Raw genomic sequence first — 20,117 nt, forward strand, 5'->3', positions numbered from 1 at the left:
TCGGTGTGGTACAGAGACTAATACATACATAAATAGCACAAAAAACCCTACGGGGGAAAAAAAAGAAGAAAACCGAAAAATACCATAAAAAGAACGTGGGTTATTATCCCCGCACCTGAACAGTGAAAGATCCAGCATCTCGCTCCGGCTGTGAGGGCCAACGCCAGTGCTGGCCGTATCCAGTAGGTGAGTGGAGCTGGGGGGTTGTTGACGTGGGGGGGAACAGTGCCATTTTGTTTTAGTTTGCCATATATATATACACAATCACACGCACGCACACACACCTTTTAGGTCAGGGTAGCTCCTATCTATGGGTTTTAGCAAGCCGGTAGGAATAGCCCGTGACAGTACCCTCTGATCATAGACCCTTTAAAACTGTGAGGTCTTATGAATCTGAGGTACTAGTCTCACTCTGTTTTTGGGGCGGTGTAGCCACCCCCTATAAGTGAGTTTTGGACACTGACCAATCCTGCACCGTGATTGGCCAATAGTCTACAACGCATTGTATACCCCTAACCCTTCCATTGTTAATGCAAATCTATACTTTTGCAAAGTCAGCCAATCACGTTACAGCTAGTGTCATCACCACTAGCTGTAATGTGATTGGCTGACTTTGCAAATTCAGGACTGTGATTGGCTAGCGAAACACATGACACATGTGCAGCCCTATGAATAGCAGTATGGACTTTAAAAAAAGTAATTTATCCTTTTTTTAAGTGAGTCATGTTGTGATGACCACACACCGCCCACTTCACACTGGGGGTGATTTTTTAATGTCTGTCTGTCTGTCTGTCTGTCTGTCTGTCTGTCTGTCTGTCTGTCTCTCTCCACAGAATAAAGGAGTTGAAACAAACCAAGGAGCTGGAGAGGAGAGGATTGACTACCTAATCTATCTATCTATCTATCTATCTATCTATCTATCTATCTATCTATCTATCTCTCTCTCTCTCTCTCTCTCTCTCTCTCTCTCTATCTATCTACCAATCAGAAAGAGGGGGAGGGGCAGACAGTTTATTAGGGGCGTGGTGTCGAGGTGTCACTCAAACGGTTTTCACGGCGACAGCGCCGAGGGGCGGAGTCTATCGTCGGACGGATCTACAAGTCCTCAAGAACCTCGCCCATGTCGGTCAGCAGCCCCGCCTACATTTCTGAGGAGGAGGACACTGATTGGCCACAGGGGGGAGGGGGGGGGGGGGGGGGGGGGGCTGATTGATTGATTGACACTCACGGCACTGTGAAGTGGAGTTGTTGTAGTGTGTGTAAGTTACCACAGGGGGGCGCTGTGGTGTCATCTGTCCAGTTTACTGACGGAGGGAATGTAGTGTCACACACACACACACACAGTACATTTACGTATATTAAATCTATATAAATATATATCCTAAAATACAGTCTTTATAAATAAAATGGATGTTTATTTATTATCACAACCTGTGCTATCCTTGTGTGTGTGTGTGTGTGTGTGTGTGTGTGTGTGTGTGTGTGTGTGTGTGTGTGTGTGTGTGTGTGTGTGTGTGTGTGTGTGAATGCGTGTGTCTGTCTGTTAACCAATCAGAATGCAGTATAGAAGGGTTTCCTAGTGATTTCAAATGTGATTGGCTGACTCGGTGTTGTCGTGGTAACCACAGCGAGTAGATCAGTGCATGACATTTCCTTAACGAGTTAACGAGCTTCTTAACGAGCTTCTTAACAAGATGATTAATTATGTTCACACCTGAAATGACACGTATATTATTATAATTATTATTATTAATGTTTATGATGTGAATGTGATGATTTGCATGAGTTTGTATTTGGTTGTTTTGCATAATTATTCAAAGCGTTAAACGTGAATTAACGACTATGAAGCTTGATTAATTAATTAATTGATCTATCAGTGATTAAAATACAAGATGTTCATTATTTATTTGTATTGTTTATATGTTTGTTGTCATGGCAACCTGTTTCCTAGCAACACGATGTTTGTATGAGAATAAACCAATAGAAAAGCTGGAAATAACTGAGTGGATGATTGCGCCATCGTCGGGGGCGGGATGGAGGGAGCGGTGCATACCTTTTGGGAGATGTGATGTCATCATGTTGATGATGTCATACTCCGGCTCCAGTCCACATTTTTGGTAGAGGTTTGGTTGTATTACCCTGCCACGACGAGTCCCACAGACACTGCAGCCACAAAACAGCCACTTGAAATAGGATAATACTGCAGTAAAGCTGATGACACAGATATCTGCACATTTGGACACGGTCTGGCGGAAGCGCTTTCATAGGTTGACCTGGGTACCCAAGACATGCAAATGTGTGGAGTGCAGAAAACAAGTAGTATTGCAGTAACGTTTCTAATAGTAAACATGGCCAAACACAATCAATGATCAAAGAATATGTCTGATTTTGACACCTATGTTACCAGCGTGCAAGACCTTCTGATAACATAACAGAAAAACTGAAAAAATATATCTACAGAATATTAACCATCTGTGTATATGAGATTGTTATTGGACTGTCATGACTCATAAATGATTACCAGATGAAATTATTAAAAAGCAAAGAAAAGCCATATATTTCACTGCCACCTGTTTTTTATTGTTTTATTAGTTGCACAATGAAACAAATGAACGGCAGCCAATGATAAAAAACGACATCATTCAAATGTGTGATGTACATTGCTGTGCTACACAATGTTACTGAAACCCATGCTATTCTGAAGGGACAACAGATGGATACATGTTGCACAGAGCACAGCAAACTCTGGCCATCTTGTCAAGAGATGCAGGCTCTCGCTCTCCTGGAGTTGCAGTCTGGTAGAGATAGACAGTGGCGTGCACAGACATTTTGAGGGGCAGGTGCTCAAGTAAATTATACTTTTTTTTGTGTACTTGGTCTGCTCTTTACTCCCTCTACACCTATATTTTTTCAAAAGGGCACTTCTGGTCAAGAGGGCAAAGGGCAGGTGCTCTAGCACCACCTAGAGTCTATCTGTGCACGTCCCTGGAGATAGAGATGGGTAATGTGCTTTGTAATATGGTGTACTTGTTCCTCACAAGACCAATGTGGATCCCAACTGCTGCTCAGTCCCCTCGTTGTCTCAAGTTCACATTGGGTGCAGTTGCTTTTTCCCTTTAGTGAAGTCAGTTATTTTGAGATGAGCTCCGTGTTAAGGCCAGGGAGTGTATCATACCATATCCCACTATGAGAATGAATATTCCTTTTGATTATGTCTTGTGCTGTCATGCAACAGTTTTGTAAGATCTATCATTGCACAAACTAATATGTCAATACAATGGTAATCATATTGACAGATTGATTGATATAGTGTCTCTATGAAACAATAATGTAATTAAAAAGAGACAGTCACTACTTGAGGTGCATTGCTATGCACAATGATAATGTAACTGATGTTAACCCTGACTCCTAATGATTTGTTTTTATGTACTTAGTTTTACCCATTTTGGGTTAATTATATGGTATTGGGTTATTTTTGTACCCAACAGCATGTATATTATTTGTTTACCTACATTGCCTGTGGGCACAATCCACCTTTACAATGTGTAGTTCATTTGACTGAAAGAAACTACTATAATGGCGGCCGTGAGCGGTGAACGCGCGACGCGTCTATCTATTGGTTGAACCCTACGTCTGACGTCACTGATTGTATCCGGAAGTGTTTTAGCGCTCCACACAAACAGAGTACCAGAGTACCGACCCAAATGAAAAGAAAAGGTTTGTATATGTTTTATATCTACATAGCGAAGTCACATTGTCTGTGTTACGTTAGTTAACAGTACCTATAACATCAAGAAGTCTATATTTACCCTGTTTGATCGAGCCCAGAGTTAGTTGGTTTGGCTCAATGGCTAATGTGGCTAACTATTATGCTAACATGGACTTGATTGATTGATTGATTGATTGATGTACTTTATTTAGTAAGACATGAGAACAGTACATGGCAGTACATAATAGTACATGGAAGTACAAATTCGCAATACAAGGTCTACTAAACTGGATAGCTCAGTTAAGCACGTAGCTTGTTTAAGATGAGATCCCCATGCACACAAATCATGTTGACATATAAGAGACAGACAGATATACACACTACTATACAGAATGTCATACAATCAGTTTACAGGTTACTGGTATGAAGTATGAAGGGTGAAAAATATGTACAAAAAAGAAAGAGAGGGGGGGGGGGGGGGGGTAGGTTAGGTTAGGACATGGGGTAGGTTAGGACTTGGACAGGGGCCATTTTTGAATTGCAGCCTCCTGAAGGTGTATCTTTAGGGCATTTTTGAAAGTAAGTAGGGTTTTACACTCCTTTACTCCTTTTGGTAGGGCATTCCACATTTTAGATGAATAGCATGAGAAAGAGTTCATTCCCTTTGTTGTGCCAAATCTGGGTTGAACATGGTTTGTGGAGCTGCCTCTGGTGTTATGATCATGGACTTGATTAACATTTTGGAAGTATTTTGACAAATACAGGGGGATCCCAATGTTGTGGTGTATCTTAAAGACCAGGCCCATAGCAAGTTGCTGTACTCTGTCCTCAACCCTCAACCTAACATATTGGCTTAGCGTTCGTTTTTAAAGACAAGATAATTCTGATATTCTGACGTTTCTGGTTGCATATAAAACGTAGCAACTGGTGCTTTTCAACTCCCAAATGTTCCATGTCTCCCAAAAAATAATGTTGGTTAGGTAACTTAGTAGTGGAGTGGTGTAAATACTCAAATGTTTTACTTGAGTAAATGCATCAATACTGCAATGTAGAAATTACAAGTAAAAGTCCAGAATTCACTTGAGAATTTACTTGAGTAAAGGTACAAAAGTATTGGCATCAAAAAGTACTTAAATTATCAAAAGTAAAAGTACTCAAATGTTTACATGCCTGCTGCAAATAAATGATGAAAAATACATGCAGTACAACCCAGAATGTTGTACCCCTCCTCCTCCTAATCCCTCAGTCAAAATAGTGCATTGAATGCAACTAGGGCTGCAACTATCCATAATTGAACCGATAGTTCTTAATTAACCGTTGCACCCCTAAAAGCAACCAATAGATGCATGTCATGTACTGTATAGCATGTTCCACTGTTCTTCTGTATCTTGTACACATTATTATGTCCATTCATTTATCTGTGCCAGATCTATGGAACGCTGTCGCCAACCCCTATGATAGTCCAGGGGCCAACACTGATATTTTCACAAATTAGCACCACCTAAGGTGACCGTAAAGTTTTTGTATTTTTGTCTTCCTACATGTCTCTAGTTTATATTTTGGTATGATTAAACCCTTCCAATCTTGTAGCTTAATGGCAGTTATCACTACCTACCGCTAATGTATCCGGTAGGAGACACAAAGTAGAATCTTTGTGTCTCCTACCGGAAATACACCCGGGCATCAAATTATTGCGACAAAAACCAAAATACATCCATGTATTCAAGGCTTCATGGGGTGTGCAATTGATAACTTCTCAGATTTTTGGTGTTTGTGTTACACAGTAGTGTGAACAATAAAATAGCCAAAGGCTTTGGTTCTAAACACTGACCAGAAATGGGGAAATACCACACAAAACCACACAGTAGGCAGGAGTACAAAAAGTCAATGTTCGTTTATTCAACCTAAAATCTAATAAAAAACCAGGGCAGTGACTTTTGAGGGGAATGCAAATAGTTCAATGGCCAACTTTTCAAAGGGGGGGGGGGGGTGTCTTCAGAGTCGTCCACTTAGTTCCATAAAGCACTGTAAGGTACAGAGTCAATTAGTGCCACAGGTTCCAGGATAACATCCCATTCAAACATTCAAATGTCCGTTGCCAGTAACATCCAATGGTAGCAGTAAAGTGTCTTGTGCCAGGAATATCCAACGACAGTAGTGCAAGTGGCAATACATGGGTTTGTACTTCCCTTTCCATTGGGGTTCAGTTGGTTCCTGCCTGAGGCCCGTCCTCCCTCCTCTGTCCTTGCTGGGGATCTGTGCACGTCAGTGGTCTCAACAAAATCTGGCTTCCTCTGCAGCAGTGGCCTTTTTATAGCAGAGCCTACCAGCCTGGCACCAATTGCAGCCTACAACAGTGATTATCTCCTGCCCTGCACCTTTCCAATTGGGGAGGAGTCCTGCATGCTGAGCTATAATACAGCAATATAGCTGCAAGCAGCGATAATACGGGGCCAGTGAATAGAGAGAGAGAGAGACATGGAAACGGAATAGATTGAAGAGAGAGAGAGTGACATGGAAACAATAGATTGATGAGAGAGAGAGATGGAAACATAATGGTTTGATTGGACATCTCAACCTACTGCCATTAACAGGATTCAAACTCTCAACCTTCAGACTAATAGGCTGCAACACTACCTATAGTGCTATAGCTTTGTCCAGGCTGATATTGTCTGTTGAAGATCATAAACTCTTGCCTTCTTTCATGAACCAAGCCCCTGTTTCACTAAGATCACTCGTTCACAAACCATTTACCAATGAAGAAATTGTACATCTCCTCAGAACCAAAACTAGTGAAAGTAGACGATCTACAAGCTCACAAACCATGAAAAGTTGTGAGATTGTAGATCAGCTATTTTCAGAATGAAGTATGTCATATACGTTGAAAAAACGTACTCTCAAATAAGCATTTCAGGTTATCTTTACCATTTGCACATGTATTCATTGATACAGTCATGTTGTTTGCAATTCAACTTAAATTAAGTCTGCTTCAAGTGAGGCTTGAACTGGCGACCTTGAGATTGTGAGGCATTCATTTAAGGGAGACGCCATTGGCCCAACAGACAAGTAACTGTGAAAAAGGAGATCACACAGATGATACAGTTTCACGCAAATAGCTGAAAAATCCTGGGTTTAAGTGTTTTTCAAACTGCTCAAAATTGCGGACAATCTAAGGGCGGAGCTTACTGGTCAAAGCGATAGATGTGTTCCTCATGAGTCAAGGCACAAGTGTAAGCAAGTTTCACGACTTTCGGCCAAACGAGGCATGACTTTTGCCTGTTTAAAGTTTACATTTTCAAAAAATTGCTATAGCGCCCCCCTTTGGCCAATTGGAGTGAGATTGGTTTCAGTGATTTTTGGAATGACTCTCTACATTACTGCAACGTTTCAAAGAAATGTGAGTCTGCATGTATGTGTTAGGGGCAGATGAATAATTTTCATAAAACTGCAATAGTTAAAATCTATTTCCTCCTGGGATTTTTGAGTAATCTGCACAAAACATTTTACACATGAACTTAGGACCTTTGCAGACAAAACAAAAGCGGCGGATTTTCCATAAGTGAAAAAATGCAGAAGTTATGAGCCAATGGCTGTTTTTCATAATAATTCAAAATGGTGGGCGATCTAAAGGTCAGAGGTCAAAAGTCAGACCACGAAAGTTGTCGGGCATGAAGAGACGCATGTGTGTATCGAAGTTTCATGGTTGTAGGTCAAACAGGGCATGAGTTGTACCTGTTCAAAGTTGGCACTTTCAATTGAGTGCTATAGCGCCACCCTTTGACGAATGAGTGTGAGAATTATTTCTTGGTAGTTTTTCATGAGCATCTACCATATGGCCGAGTTTCGTAAAAAGCGTATGCACGGTTAAGCCAGAACTGTCAAAAACAAGTATTTTTCAAACTGCTCAAAATTGCGGAAAATCTAAGGGCGGAGCTTAATGGTCAAATCGATACGTGTGTTCCTCATGAGTCAAGGCACATGTGTAAGCAAGTTTCACGACTTTCGGCCAAACGAGGCATGACTTATGCCGGTTTAAAGTCTGCCTTTTCAAAAAATTGCTATAGCGCCCCCTTTTGGCTAATTGGAGTAAGATTGGTTTCAGTGATATTTGGAATGACCCTGTACATTTCTGCAAAGTTTCAAAGAAATGTGAGTCTGCATGTATGTTTTAGGCACAGATGAATAATTTCTGTAATAGTTAAAATCTATCTCCTCCTGGGATTTTTGAGCAATCTGCACGAAACGTTTAACACTTGAACTTTGGACCTCTGCCTACAAAAATTTCCAACGGATTTTCCATAAGTGAAAAAATGCAGAAGTTAGGAGCCAATGACTGTTTTTCATATAATTCAAAATGGTGGGAGATCTAAAGGTCAGAGGTCAAAAGTCAGAGGGTGAAAGTTGTTCAGCATGAGGAGACGCATATGTGTATCCAAGTTTCATGGTTGTAGGTCAAACAGGGCATGAGTTGTACCTGTTCAAAGTTGGCATTTTCAATTGAGTGCTATAGCGCCACCTTTGGACGAAAGATTGTGAGAATTATTTTTTGATCGTTTTTCATGACCATCTACTATATGGCCGAGTTTCGTAAAAAGCGACAGCACGGTTCAGCCAGAACTGCGAAAAGTGGCAGAAGAAGAAGAGACAGAATACTGCCAATAACAATACGTGTACAGAGCTAAGCTCTGGCCCCGTAATTAGACTGGCTTTCAAATCACTGCAACTCAAAATAACATATTAAAGTCAAGAAAACATGCACACAACGTCAACAATAATACAAGCCAGCTAAATAAATAGTCTGTCAGCATGACATTTGCAAAAAGACTGCTTTCCATAAGCTTGTAAAAGTTAACCCTCCTTCGGTCTAGGGTGGTCATAGCTGAATGGGTAGAGAGTCCCCCTGGGAAACTTAAAGGAGGAGTTCACCCAAAAAATGATTTATTTTCTATCAATTGCACACCCCATGAAGTACTGACTTTAGTTTCAACTTGCAGGTGTATATAACATGAATATTGCTAAATAGCCATTCCAATTTCATTTGCTTACGCATTAGGGCCTGGACATGTTTCCCAATTACAAATGGCTGTGGAAACTTAATATGACACAGATTTAATTGTAAGTGTTGTAATGCAGATGCATATTCATGTAACAATAACATGTTTTGTTTTGTTCTATTCTCTTCCCTGAAGGCTGAGAAGATGCGCGCCCAAATCAAATGGCCTCTCTGCCCGACCGGAGGTGGTCTGACCAGCTGCTGGAGACGCTGCTGCAGATGAGCGCTAACGTCAAAGTGGTGGACATCACCGGAAAAACTCCAGGTACTCTACATGTGGTGGAATATGTTGGTGTTTTAGGAAGGACCGTACAGGAAAGTGTTGTATGGGAGAAATCAGAGGTGCATTCAGGTTGCTTTAGGTCCTGTTCTATTTGTTTTACAGATCAATCCTTATCTCTGAATTCCGCTATGGAAAGGTGAAAGCCAACAGCGTCGTCGTTTTAAGACTGACAGAAGAAGAGGCAGTTGTCCCAATAATCACCCAGAAGGTGAAGATTGCTCGTGGAAATGTGGATGACTACGTCCTCACAGGGCAATGAAATTATCGATTGTGAAGGTAAAAGTCTTTTTCAGCCCCCCACCATCATAAACACCCAAGCAGTTGAAACAGTGGACACTTTTAAATATTTAGGAATCACCCTGGACAATAAACTCTCCTTTGATCAGCACACCACGGACATTCAAAAAAGAAGTCAACAACGCCTGTCAGCCATCCGTAAACTTAAAGGACTATATGTTGCCCCACACCTCCTGCTATTGCTATATCAAAGTATCATTCAACCCATCCTTCTGTACTGTTCTACATGTTTCTTCACTATGCTTTCTGTTACAAACCAGGCCAAACTCACACGCATCATAAAAACAGCTGCTAAAATCATCGGTCTCCCTACACCCAACCTCACAGAACTGAACAATAGATCCATCACACGCATAGCCAACTCCATAGTTCAAGACACCTCCCACCCACTCAACAAATTCATCAATCTCCTACCCTCAGGGCGCAGGTACAGAACACTCTCATTTAACAGGGCCCGCTTTAGGAAAAGCCTGGTTCCTGCAGCCATCGAGGTCCTGAATAAAAGGCCCCGCTGAAAAAATCTGTCCTATTAACACCAGTTGTCTTGTTGCTTGTTGTCTGTCTTGTGTGATGTGAAATTGCCCTTTATGTAATGTACAGTCAGTGAAGACGAATCTCCCCACGGGGACCAATAAATCTAATCTTTAAATTACAATTTCGATTACAAAAAATAAAATCTATGTATACAGTTTAGGCATTTAGCAGACGCTCAATAATACATCAAATGCATAGAAATAGTTAGTAGTAGCGGCCGTCATTCTCGAGGGACCATGGCACAAGCGCACTTGGATTAGATCAGGTGGTGCTGAGGGAGCAGTGCATAGTGTGGCTGTACAGTCCCACTCGCGATTTACAGTCTCTCTGGCAGTGAGGGGTTTGTTAGCATTTTGTAGCAATGCCAGGGAATAAATGGAATATACGTCCTATTTTATTTCTTTTTGTAATCATCCACTTTTAATTTTCTATTGTCAGGCTGTGGCCGTGGTTGGAGCCCATCTCTGCCACTTGTATGAAGAGGAACAAGAGAAGTTTCACTCGGTCATCACAGATGCAGAGTGGGGCATGAAGCTGGGCAAATTATTTTTGCCCTAAATGCTCAAAATAGGGACGCCAGGTTGAAAGTGGACAATGAAGTGGAAACAATGATGTAAATATGACATTTCTGTTAGTTTTAGCCAACTGTTTTTATACAGATGAATAGAAACTATTCTAATGATTTATGCAAAATAATTGCAACTAGCTCAAATAGTTGCTATCAGGTGATTATGCAATAATTGTGACAGGCCTAATACAGTACATAGCCCTGGGTAGGCCACCCAGCCTGCCGCATATATGTGCTCTGTGGTGCACCCCGTTCTAGATTATCCATGTGTAACTCAAAGAGTGTGCAAATTTAACCATCTGGTCACCGTTATATTTAACTGATATTTGTTCCGTATTTCACTGTCCAGAGAAGAGCATCAAGTTGAACATGTTAATCCTCTCCTGTCAGATTTCCATTGGAATCCCTCTGTACCGTATCAAAGACATTAGGATGTTGTATGGGGTCGGTCCAGCCCTGGGGTGATTGTCCCATTGACTTAGAAGGTCTGGTCACGGCCCCCTCCCCTCGCGGCCACGTCATTGCATCCCGTATCACCAGCAAAAACCCTGATGAGGTATGTGCCACTGTCTCTCTCTCTACAACGGACGTAGAATTTATACACAGTAAAACCCTCAGTGCTACTGTCATTTATTTAACTTAAAAATAAGTCCAAATTGAAGGGGCTCTGATTAAGTATTTGTTTGATGTGTTGTTGTAGGGTTTCAAGCCGAGCTCGGGAACGGTCCAAGTGCTGAACCTCCGCAGCAATAAGAACGTTTTGTTACTTCAGCGTGGCTGCGGCTGGAGGCCTGCATGAGTTTGGACACTGCTTCTCCTGACACTGCTTATCCTGACACTGCTTATCCTGACACTGCTTATCCTGGGGAGAGAATCACGAGCAAATCAGAGGCCATTTGGTGAGTACACTCACCCTCACTGGATGATACAGTGTAAGTCAGTGAAAAATGATGGAAATGTCAATTCTGCCCTCTGTTCATGGGAGCGTTCCGTATTTGGGGCACTTGCACAATCTTTCCTAAGACTTAAAGATGCTATCGATTACTACTTTTGAGAGGAGCTGCTACATGTTTCCATAGCCATTCATGAATTGAACTCAACTAGGTAATAAGCTCACCATTCAACATAGCTTCAAACTGCATGCAGTGACATTAATAAGTTGTTAATGAGGTTGTTTGACTCTTTAGTCTGGGTAAGTCGGAAAGAATAGTGCAATTCCCCAAAATCCAAACTATCCCTTGAACTCTGTAACCACTTAAACCCTATATTCTTTGTTGACCGGGGTCCTCCAGCGGTCTAATACTTGATCGCTTCTTTTTTTCTTCCCTCTACACTACAAATATCTTCATCTGTAATAATGACATACCCCACATAAGGACGCTAGGGTTGATGGGTTTCTGTTTTGTATGATGTGAACGACACCCAGTGAGATTTTAACAGTTGTCTTTGTCTCTACATACTGTAGTAACATGGTGGTGGCTGTGAAGGAACTGTCTATCAGGGGGGACTTCAGGACCACTGTAGAGTACCTCATAAAGAGCTTCCAGCATAACCGCATTGAGACTGGCTGGCTGGACAGGCTCTTCTCAGAGAAGATGCAGGTACAGCCATATCTCCCATTTGGGGGCGACCTATGAGGGACATGTAGCATGTAGGACCACATTTCTTATGGCAGTGGTATTTTTTCAAAGACCCCCATATCTTCAGAGTTACAGACCTGTTAAGGGTCCATTCGGAACCCCCCCCCCCCCAAGGAACCCTGAGGGTCCCTGGACCTCACTTTGAGAACCACTGTCTTATGGCATTAAGAAATCACTGTAACCTCAAGTCATTGTTGTGTTATGTGATGATGATTGTACGACATGGATCTAAAAATGTTATTTTGTCATTATGTCCCCATGCTGTGTTCTAGTCAAACAGAGTGTACGCAGTCAAGTGTGTGATTAGACTATGGTAGATGGAAGCTTGATCTGACTGGCATTGTTCTCATTGTTCTCAACACATTGAAATGACCACTTTGTTTTAGTTTTATGATAAAAACGAGTATAGTGCTGTGTGTGTGTGCAGGGCAGGCAGAGCGTCCGGACACCATGCTGGGGATGGTGAGCGGTGCTCTCCACGTAGCCCATGTCAACCTGAGGAACAGTGTGTCCAACTTCCTGCACTCACTGGAAAGGTACAAAAAGAATAAACAAAGTACTGTCTTAACCCATTTTGGGCGGGAAGCCCTTTTTGTAACTAGACCTTTCGGGACGGGGACCCCTTTTGGGGTTGTTGTTACTATGTACAGTACATAGCAACATACATTTTTTGTAATTATTGAAGAAATATGTTTTTCAGAAACGTAGGTCTGGATTTAGAAGGCGTTTTTAGAATGGGCCTCAGGTGTTGACGCTGTGGGCATCAGTGCCCATACCCTAGGTGGGGTTGTTGAAAGGGCCTTTCTGTGTGGAGTTTGCATGTTCTCCCTGTGTCCCTTAGGGTAGGTAGGTACCCTCACAAAAACATGCAGTAATCCTGCTCTCTATACTGCCTCCCCCTGGTGATGGAGGGGAAAGGAACTGGTTGGAATAACGTGTTCCTTCCACGCACTACGTCCAACCGGGGAATTTCCCCCCTGTCAGGTGATAAGAAGCGGCTTGCTAGCTCCTCATGCATTGAAGGAGGCATTGAGCTCAGTTCTGGGCTCTCCCTAGGCTGGGAGAGTAACGGCCAGGATTACATAGGCAATTGGCACTGGTAGAAAAAATGGGTTACAAAATTGTGGGATTGAAAAAAGAAAAAAGGATAAAAAACACATCCACTGAGCATCAGGGTGGCACAGCGGTGAAGTTCCTGCCCACCACTGCAGAGACTAGGGGTTTGAATCCTCCACGGTGCATCCGGCTTGGCCAGGCTCTCCAGCAAACACAATTTCTGTCGCTACACTACTGACTCCTACAGGTTGGCCGGAGCCTGTTCAGCCGGATGTGAAACCGAGAGGAATGGCATGTTCCACCACATGCGTTACGTACAGCCCCCTGGTGAAACTCCTCACTGTCGGGTGAAAATAAATGGCTGGCGACTCCATGTGTATTGAATTAGGCACATGGTTGTCTGCAGCCTCCCACGTGACCTAATGTAGGGGTTGGCAGTGACAGGGACTACACAAGAGGGGAAAAACGTTGAATCGGCATAATGACCAAATTGGGAAAAGGGGGAATATAAATAACCGCACCCACTAACACACACATCTCCCACTGTCTTTGCCAGAGGTCAGTGGCGTGCACAGACATTTTGAGGGGCAGGTGCTCAAGTAAATTACACTTTTTTTTGTTTACTTGGTCTGCTCTTTTTTCCCTCTACACCTATACCTCTTTGCCAAAAATAGCCGATCTACAAGCCCACAACGCCTCGCAGCGTGAGGCGTTGTGGGCTTGTAGATCTGCTAATTTTGGCTAAAGTTCTCCTGAGAAAAGGGATGCTAGGTTTCGAGTGGTTATGGTAAAAAAGAAAAATCATATCACATAAAGATTTGGTGGACCCCCTGTGGTAACTCTGAGGAACCCCTAGGGGTCCCGGACCCCCTGTTGAAGACCCCTGCTGTAAACTGGGCACACTTCAAAAGGGCACTTCTGGTCAAGAGGGCAAAGGGCAGGTGCTCTAGCACCACCTAGAGTCTATCTCTGCACGTCCCTGCCAGAGGTCAGGTGTTACCTGCACACACGCTCCTCAACACGGTGGATGTGGAGCTGATCTATGAAGGCCGTGGCGTGACGTGACAGTCTCCCAACTCCTACGTGCTCATCATGAACCATGCATCTGCCGAGGTGTATGTCCATCGCCTCAGCGACTGAGGCCTTCTGCTCTCATATGACGGCAGCAGCTGTACCACCTACTGTACATGAAAGAGGAGGTGGACGGGTACATTGCTGTTTAATGTTTAGAACCTCAATTAACCTTCATCGTATGACGCTGTGGCATGCTGAAAATAGCCGATCTGCAAGCTCACAACACGTCGACTCGCACCCCGGCGCGTTGGGAGCTTGCAGATTGCCTATTTTTGGGGGGTGACCAATTCCTGTTGACTTTTTGGGGCATTTTGTGCACAATCCTCCCTGCCATTCTGATTTGTATATACAATATTCAATGGTTAAACTTGGTTAGTACTGTTTGTTTTGTATTTTGCAGGTATCCCATCACTATCGGGAACACGACTTGTGTTTTTGAGAAGGAGAATGACCCGTCGCTGCTGCGCTCGCCCTCGGCAGGAAAACTCATCCAGTACACTGTAGAGGACGGTGGGCACGTGTTCTCTGGCCAGTGCTATACTGAGATGGAGGTGTGATATCCAAATGAAAGAGCATTAACGGCAAATTCGGCCTAATTTCATGGACATGAATTTATAGATGTAAACTGCATTAACATGTGTGTTTTCCAGGTGATGAAGATGGTGATGACTCTGACCGCTTCAGAGTCTGGTTGTATTCATTATGTGAGAGGGCCGGGGCTGCACTAGAGCCTGGCTGCGTCATTGCCAAGCTCCAACTGGACGACCCCAGCAGAGAGCAGCAGGTACATTATGTGGACTACGCCTGTTCTTGTGTCATTGCCGATCTACAAGCCTGTGAGCTTGTATGTTCACCTATTTCGGCATCCCCAGAATAGGGACGCTAGGGTTCATATGCTCCTCTAACTATGTGTTTTAGTCCCTAAGGCGGAGCTGCACACAGGGGCCCTGCCCACTATCCAGGCTGTAGCATTGAGAGGGGGGAAGCTACACAGAGTGTTCCACAGTACACTGGACCACCTGATCCACATCATGAATGGCTACTGCCTGCCCGAACCCTTCTTCTGCATCACGGTCCGAGTTCACGCGTGCACAAGAAACAAACACCTACCTAGCTAATAGCAACACAGTACAGTGGTTGATAAACATGCTGTTCTTTCTATCTCCCCAGCTTAGGGAGCGGGTGGAGAGGCTGATGAAGACCATGCGAGATCCCTCCTTGCCAGTGTTGGAGCTGCAGGACATCATGACCAGTGTGTCTGGTCGCATTCTCCCTGCTGCTGAGAAGGCTGTCAAGAAAGACATGACACAGTATGTCAGTTTGTAAGCAAGAAATATCCCTGATATTAGACATAGAGGAACAATTTCTCTTATTGATGGAGTGATTCAAATTCAACAGCTAAAAACTCACTCAACAGCTCTCACTCTCGATAAAGCAACTGTTAATAAAAAAAATATATATATATTTTGTTTTACAATACTGTCTTTCGCACCACTACCTGAAGGCCGTTTCATCCACAGCCAGCACCTTCCTGGCATTTTTGCTTCCAGTAGCTGGACCCTATATTGAGAGTAATGCAGAGTCAAGATAGCACATTTAAGAAGGTGCTCATTTACTAATGACACTAATTTCAGATTATTTTAATTACAACATTCAGCAATGCATATATGAGCACAAATTACACGAGGATTGACCTGTAAAACAAACAATAGTTAAGTAAGCCAAGCTAAGACAACATGTAGTCTACACTGCAGTGAATCATGTTGTCTAGCGACAGACCAAAGTGAGACTTATGCACTTGACAGACTTTATGCTGCTGTGAGAAACATGGGATTAAACTAACGCATTAAAGTAACTGTTTTCCTGTTCTCTGTTATACATTATAGTTCCTAAGTACAGTAACCAGGTTAAAGTTACTAAAGTTTAAAAAATGTCATTACTTGGGTGAGGCCTTCACTGAAATCTGTCGCACGTCCCAGCAGAGTGATTCAAATTCAACAGCTAAGAAGTATCACAGTAGCTCTCACTCTCGATAAAGCATATGTTAATTCCAAATATTAACACCTCAGTCTACAGTCTTTCTATGCTTATGTGTTCACTAATGATTATTTGTCCTAGTGTCTATGCTGACCTGGTCTTGGCTAGACACCTGTCACTCCCCTTCTCAGCTCATGTGTGATTAGAGCCTGACACTATAAAGAGGAGCTGTAGCCAGCTCTCGGCTATTCCCCCCCAGCACCCCAGCAGAGCACAAGAGTTTATTGGTTCCCTTGACTATTTGTACTTCATTTATTTCAGTTACGATGGGCTGATTGTAAGTGTTTTTAATTTGGTATGATTTTCGTTATTGGTTACTTTGTACTTGGTTACTTTGTACTTTGTGTTTTGGTAGTTCATGGGAGTCTGGTGAAAGGACACAATTGTAGCTTTAATTAGAAATATAAATAAAGATTCTTTATTTAACTGCTGTCCCTTCAGACTCAGTGATTTCATTTCCCATAGAGTGTGAGGACGTAGTCTTCTTCGTTTGCCACCTTCACCTTCTCGACGATGACAGGGAGTACTGCTTCTGCTTCGACAAAAGGACCCGCAGATTAACATGTATTTGTCCACAGACCCCCATCTGATAAGATTTGGTTTTAAATATACTTATTTTCAGGTTTGTGTTTGCTAACAATGTGTGTTAACATAATTTATACACTAGTCTTGACTTTCTGTTCTGATTCAGATTACACAAACTAGGTATACCACCTGTTTGATGAATGTAACCGATATAGGGTGATGAGTTAAACAAAGGGGCTTTGAGGAATGTTCAGGATGATCTTATACAAGACCATAGATGTAATATAGATGGATGATTACATGATATGATAAGATGGCGGACAAGTTTCAAATAACTTGATCATTGAGAGACAAATCCTTTAAGGTGTGCATCTTTTTTGGAAGCATATTCTGTAGATTTATTATTCACTGTAACACGTAATACAAAGGCACAGAAATGTGGCAGTCATAGGGGTCTTAAACGTTTTCAGGCCAGGGACCCCCGTTGGGGGGTGGTACAGCATATATTGTATAATGCAGGGGTCTTCAACGTTTTCAGGTCAAGGACCCCCTAGCTGAGAGAGAGAGATGAAGCAGGGACCCCCTCTATATTGTATAGAATGGTGTTTCAGATATACTTTTGCTGCTCTTTTCTCCCTCTACACCTATAACTCTTTGCCAAAAATAGCCGATCTACAAGCTCACAACGCCTCGCACTGCGAGACGTTGTGAGCTTGTAGATCTGCTATTTTTGGCTAAAGTTCTCCTCAGAAAAGGGATGCTAGGGTTCAAGTGGTTAATATAAAAAAAGAGGGGGGCTTGTGTCGTGCCCTCTCGCATGTACGCATGTCTGCTTGTCAGACCAATCACAGCCCTTGCTGTTTTGTCCCGCCCCTTACATGCACCGCTCTCTGGCCGCTCGTCTTCATTTCTCCAGTGATCGTGCGAATGCTAGGTCGCTCGATACTAGGTCCCTCCGGTCGATGATAGATTACTAATGGAAACTGTTCTACTTGATTTCGCTTCATATATATATAATGTCCCCCTGTTCCCTGTTGCACGGGAGCAGAAGCTAGGCTAAAGTCAGCACCACCTCTAGCCGCCAGAGCCTCTCCTCCAGCGCTGCAAACACACTGCACTTGACACAAACATCCGTACATCCAATAAAGGCGTCAGAGCTGTAACTATGCATGAGACATACAGCACAGGAGCGAGGATGAGAGCGAGACGGGAACCCGGGGGGGAAGGGGAGAGAAGCCATCGCCCAGCAGCCCAAAGTAGCCGCTAAGCTAAAGCTAAAGCTAGGCTAACTGTGAAGCCAACAGCCAACGGCAAAGTTAGTCCTTTAGCTAGACAGTCAGCCCAGGCAGCGATAAAGTCGCCACACAGTAGAGAGATAGGGTAGTAGTTAGTTAGCAGTGATAGTGTGTGTTCAAATCACAACAATACAATAATATCAACGTTAGCGTCTTGCGCAGCTAAACGATGTACGTCTCGCTAGCGTCGCAGACAGTATAGGAAGTGACGTAACACACTTACCGTCAGGGCTACGTCAGGGTTGCCCTGACGGTGCATTTGTTTGGATCTCATACGTGTCTGTGTGTGTGTGTGTGTGTGTGTGTGTGTGTGTGTGTGTGTGTGTGTGTGTGTGTGTGTGTACTGTAGGACGAGTGCTTCAAGGCGTGTTAAAGAGGACTATGCAAAGGGCATCACTGCCTTATTCCCATACCTGGCCGATCCCCAGGGAAATTTGGGCTATGTAAGTACATAAAACACCAGTCTAACGCACATTTACACATGCTCATTAAAACCAAATGACACTTTTCCCCCCTCTTTTCTTCTTGTGTTTTAGGAACAGTATTACAATCCAGTAGATGGGAGTGGGTTTCTGGCATGGCGAGTGAAATCACTTAAAAAAGAAGCATCAGAGGGACAAAAAAAAAGAGTTCAGCCACTGACGGGTGTTTGATTTTGATTGTAGTTAGAATTTAAGGGGGAAGTCACATGTTCACACACACACACACACACACACACACACACACACACACACACACACACACACACACACACACACACACACACACACACACACACACACACACGCACAGGAAGAACCAGTGCAACATGTCATGTTTCCCCCAGTCCACTGTCTAGCAACTGTGAAGATGGATCCTTATAGTAAATGCATATCACTGGAAAGTATTGCAGCAGTATATGTGTTTTTTTTTCTTCTTTTTTTTTCTTGGACTGAGTGAGTAATACTTTTTGCAACACAGTGGACTGGTGCTGCTAATTTGAGGTTTCTGGTCGGCTCCGCAGCTTTTATTTAAATCACTTTTCTCTCTGCTGCTTTAATTTAAATCACATTTCTGGTTGGTTCCGTTGCCTTCATTTAAATCACCTTTCCTTTATTATCATTATTATTTTCATTTTCTTCTGTGTCTTATTAACCTAAAATTGTACAATCATCTATTATCTGTGTAGGTTTGACAGTAGAATATTTATACATCTTTTTTTGCCGAATGACTGAGTGTATAATAATTCACTTAATTTATTTTAAATCACCTTTCTTTTATTATAATAATAACTCACTTAATTTAATTTACCTTGTATTATTATTATTATCTTCATTTTCTTCTGTGCCTTATTAATCTACATAAAATGGTACCATCATTTAACTACCTGTGTAGGTTTGACAGTAGAATATCTTTTTGTTTCTTTTCCTTTTTGCGATAAGATTGAGTGAATAATATGTAGCCACTTACACCAGAAACTTTTTGCAACATAGTGGAATGGTGCTAACTTGTTGTATCGGTCGGCTCCGTTGCTTTAATTAAATATATTTTCCTTTATTATCATTATTATTATCACTTTCTACTGGGTTTTTTAATTTATATATAAAGTGTGCCAACATTTAGTATCTGTGGAGTTTTTTTTTTTTTTTACAGAAGAACATCTTTTTCTTTTTTTCTCTTTGTTTGTCGGATGGCTGAGTGTATGGGCCTAATATGTATCCACTTACACCAGAAACATTTTGTAACATAGTGCATTGGTTCTCAAAGTGGGGTCCGGGGACCCCCAGGGGTACTTGAGGGTGTTCCAGGGGGTCCCCAGCTAAAAGATGAATAGTTAGGAACCAAATGGACCCTTATGGGTCTGTAACTCTGAGTGTACAAATGGAACCAAATTTTGGTTCCATTTACACTCAGAGTTAAATTAACATTGATTTTACAATATAAATTGGGGTCCCAGAGATAGAAATGCCATAAAATGGGGGTCCGTAGCCTAATGCATGTCAAACTGGGGGTCCTTGAAATTAAAATGGTTGAGAATCACTGCTAGAGCTATAAAAATCATCTCTT

The 20,117-nt window shown here is 42.6% G+C and overlaps 2 protein-coding genes and 1 long non-coding RNA gene across 6 annotated transcripts in view; all 3 read left to right on the forward strand.

Moving 5' to 3' along the window:
* camta2 (calmodulin binding transcription activator 2) overlaps positions 1 to 2,365 on the forward strand; it is an 83,872-nt gene extending 81,507 nt beyond the window's left edge. For all 4 annotated transcript variants that reach the window (XM_084042783.1, XM_084042786.1, XM_084042784.1 and 1 more), the window contains one exon: positions 834 to 2,365. In XM_084042783.1, the coding sequence (XP_083898909.1) occupies positions 834 to 888 (55 nt within the window). In that variant the 3' untranslated portion in view covers positions 889 to 2,365. The remainder of the gene's footprint in view (positions 1 to 833) is intronic.
* A 1,290-nt stretch (positions 2,366 to 3,655) lies between these two features.
* Positions 3,656 to 14,363, forward strand: LOC311034718. The gene is made up of 8 exons (XR_014599621.1): positions 3,656 to 3,717; positions 8,899 to 9,027; positions 9,148 to 9,321; positions 10,835 to 11,000; positions 11,145 to 11,343; positions 11,910 to 12,045; positions 12,512 to 12,620; positions 14,127 to 14,363. It is a non-coding gene; the product is annotated as an uncharacterized lncRNA (long non-coding RNA).
* A 29-nt stretch (positions 14,364 to 14,392) lies between these two features.
* Positions 14,393 to 18,747, forward strand: LOC311035151 (acetyl-CoA carboxylase-like; the record flags this gene model as incomplete). The annotated part of the gene is made up of 7 exons (XM_084043230.1): positions 14,393 to 14,403; positions 14,615 to 14,724; positions 14,865 to 14,998; positions 15,141 to 15,287; positions 15,385 to 15,536; positions 18,421 to 18,514; positions 18,608 to 18,747. 7 exons carry the CDS (start codon positions 14,393 to 14,395, stop codon positions 18,722 to 18,724), a joined length of 765 nt encoding a protein of 254 aa, XP_083899356.1. The 3' UTR covers positions 18,725 to 18,747.
* Between the last annotated feature and the right edge of the window lie 1,370 nt (positions 18,748 to 20,117).

Source organism: Gymnoscopelus microlampas, assembly GCF_963454915.1.
Source record: "Gymnoscopelus microlampas genome assembly, chromosome: 19".
NCBI classification, from domain to species: Eukaryota; Metazoa; Chordata; class Actinopteri; order Myctophiformes; family Myctophidae; genus Gymnoscopelus; species Gymnoscopelus microlampas.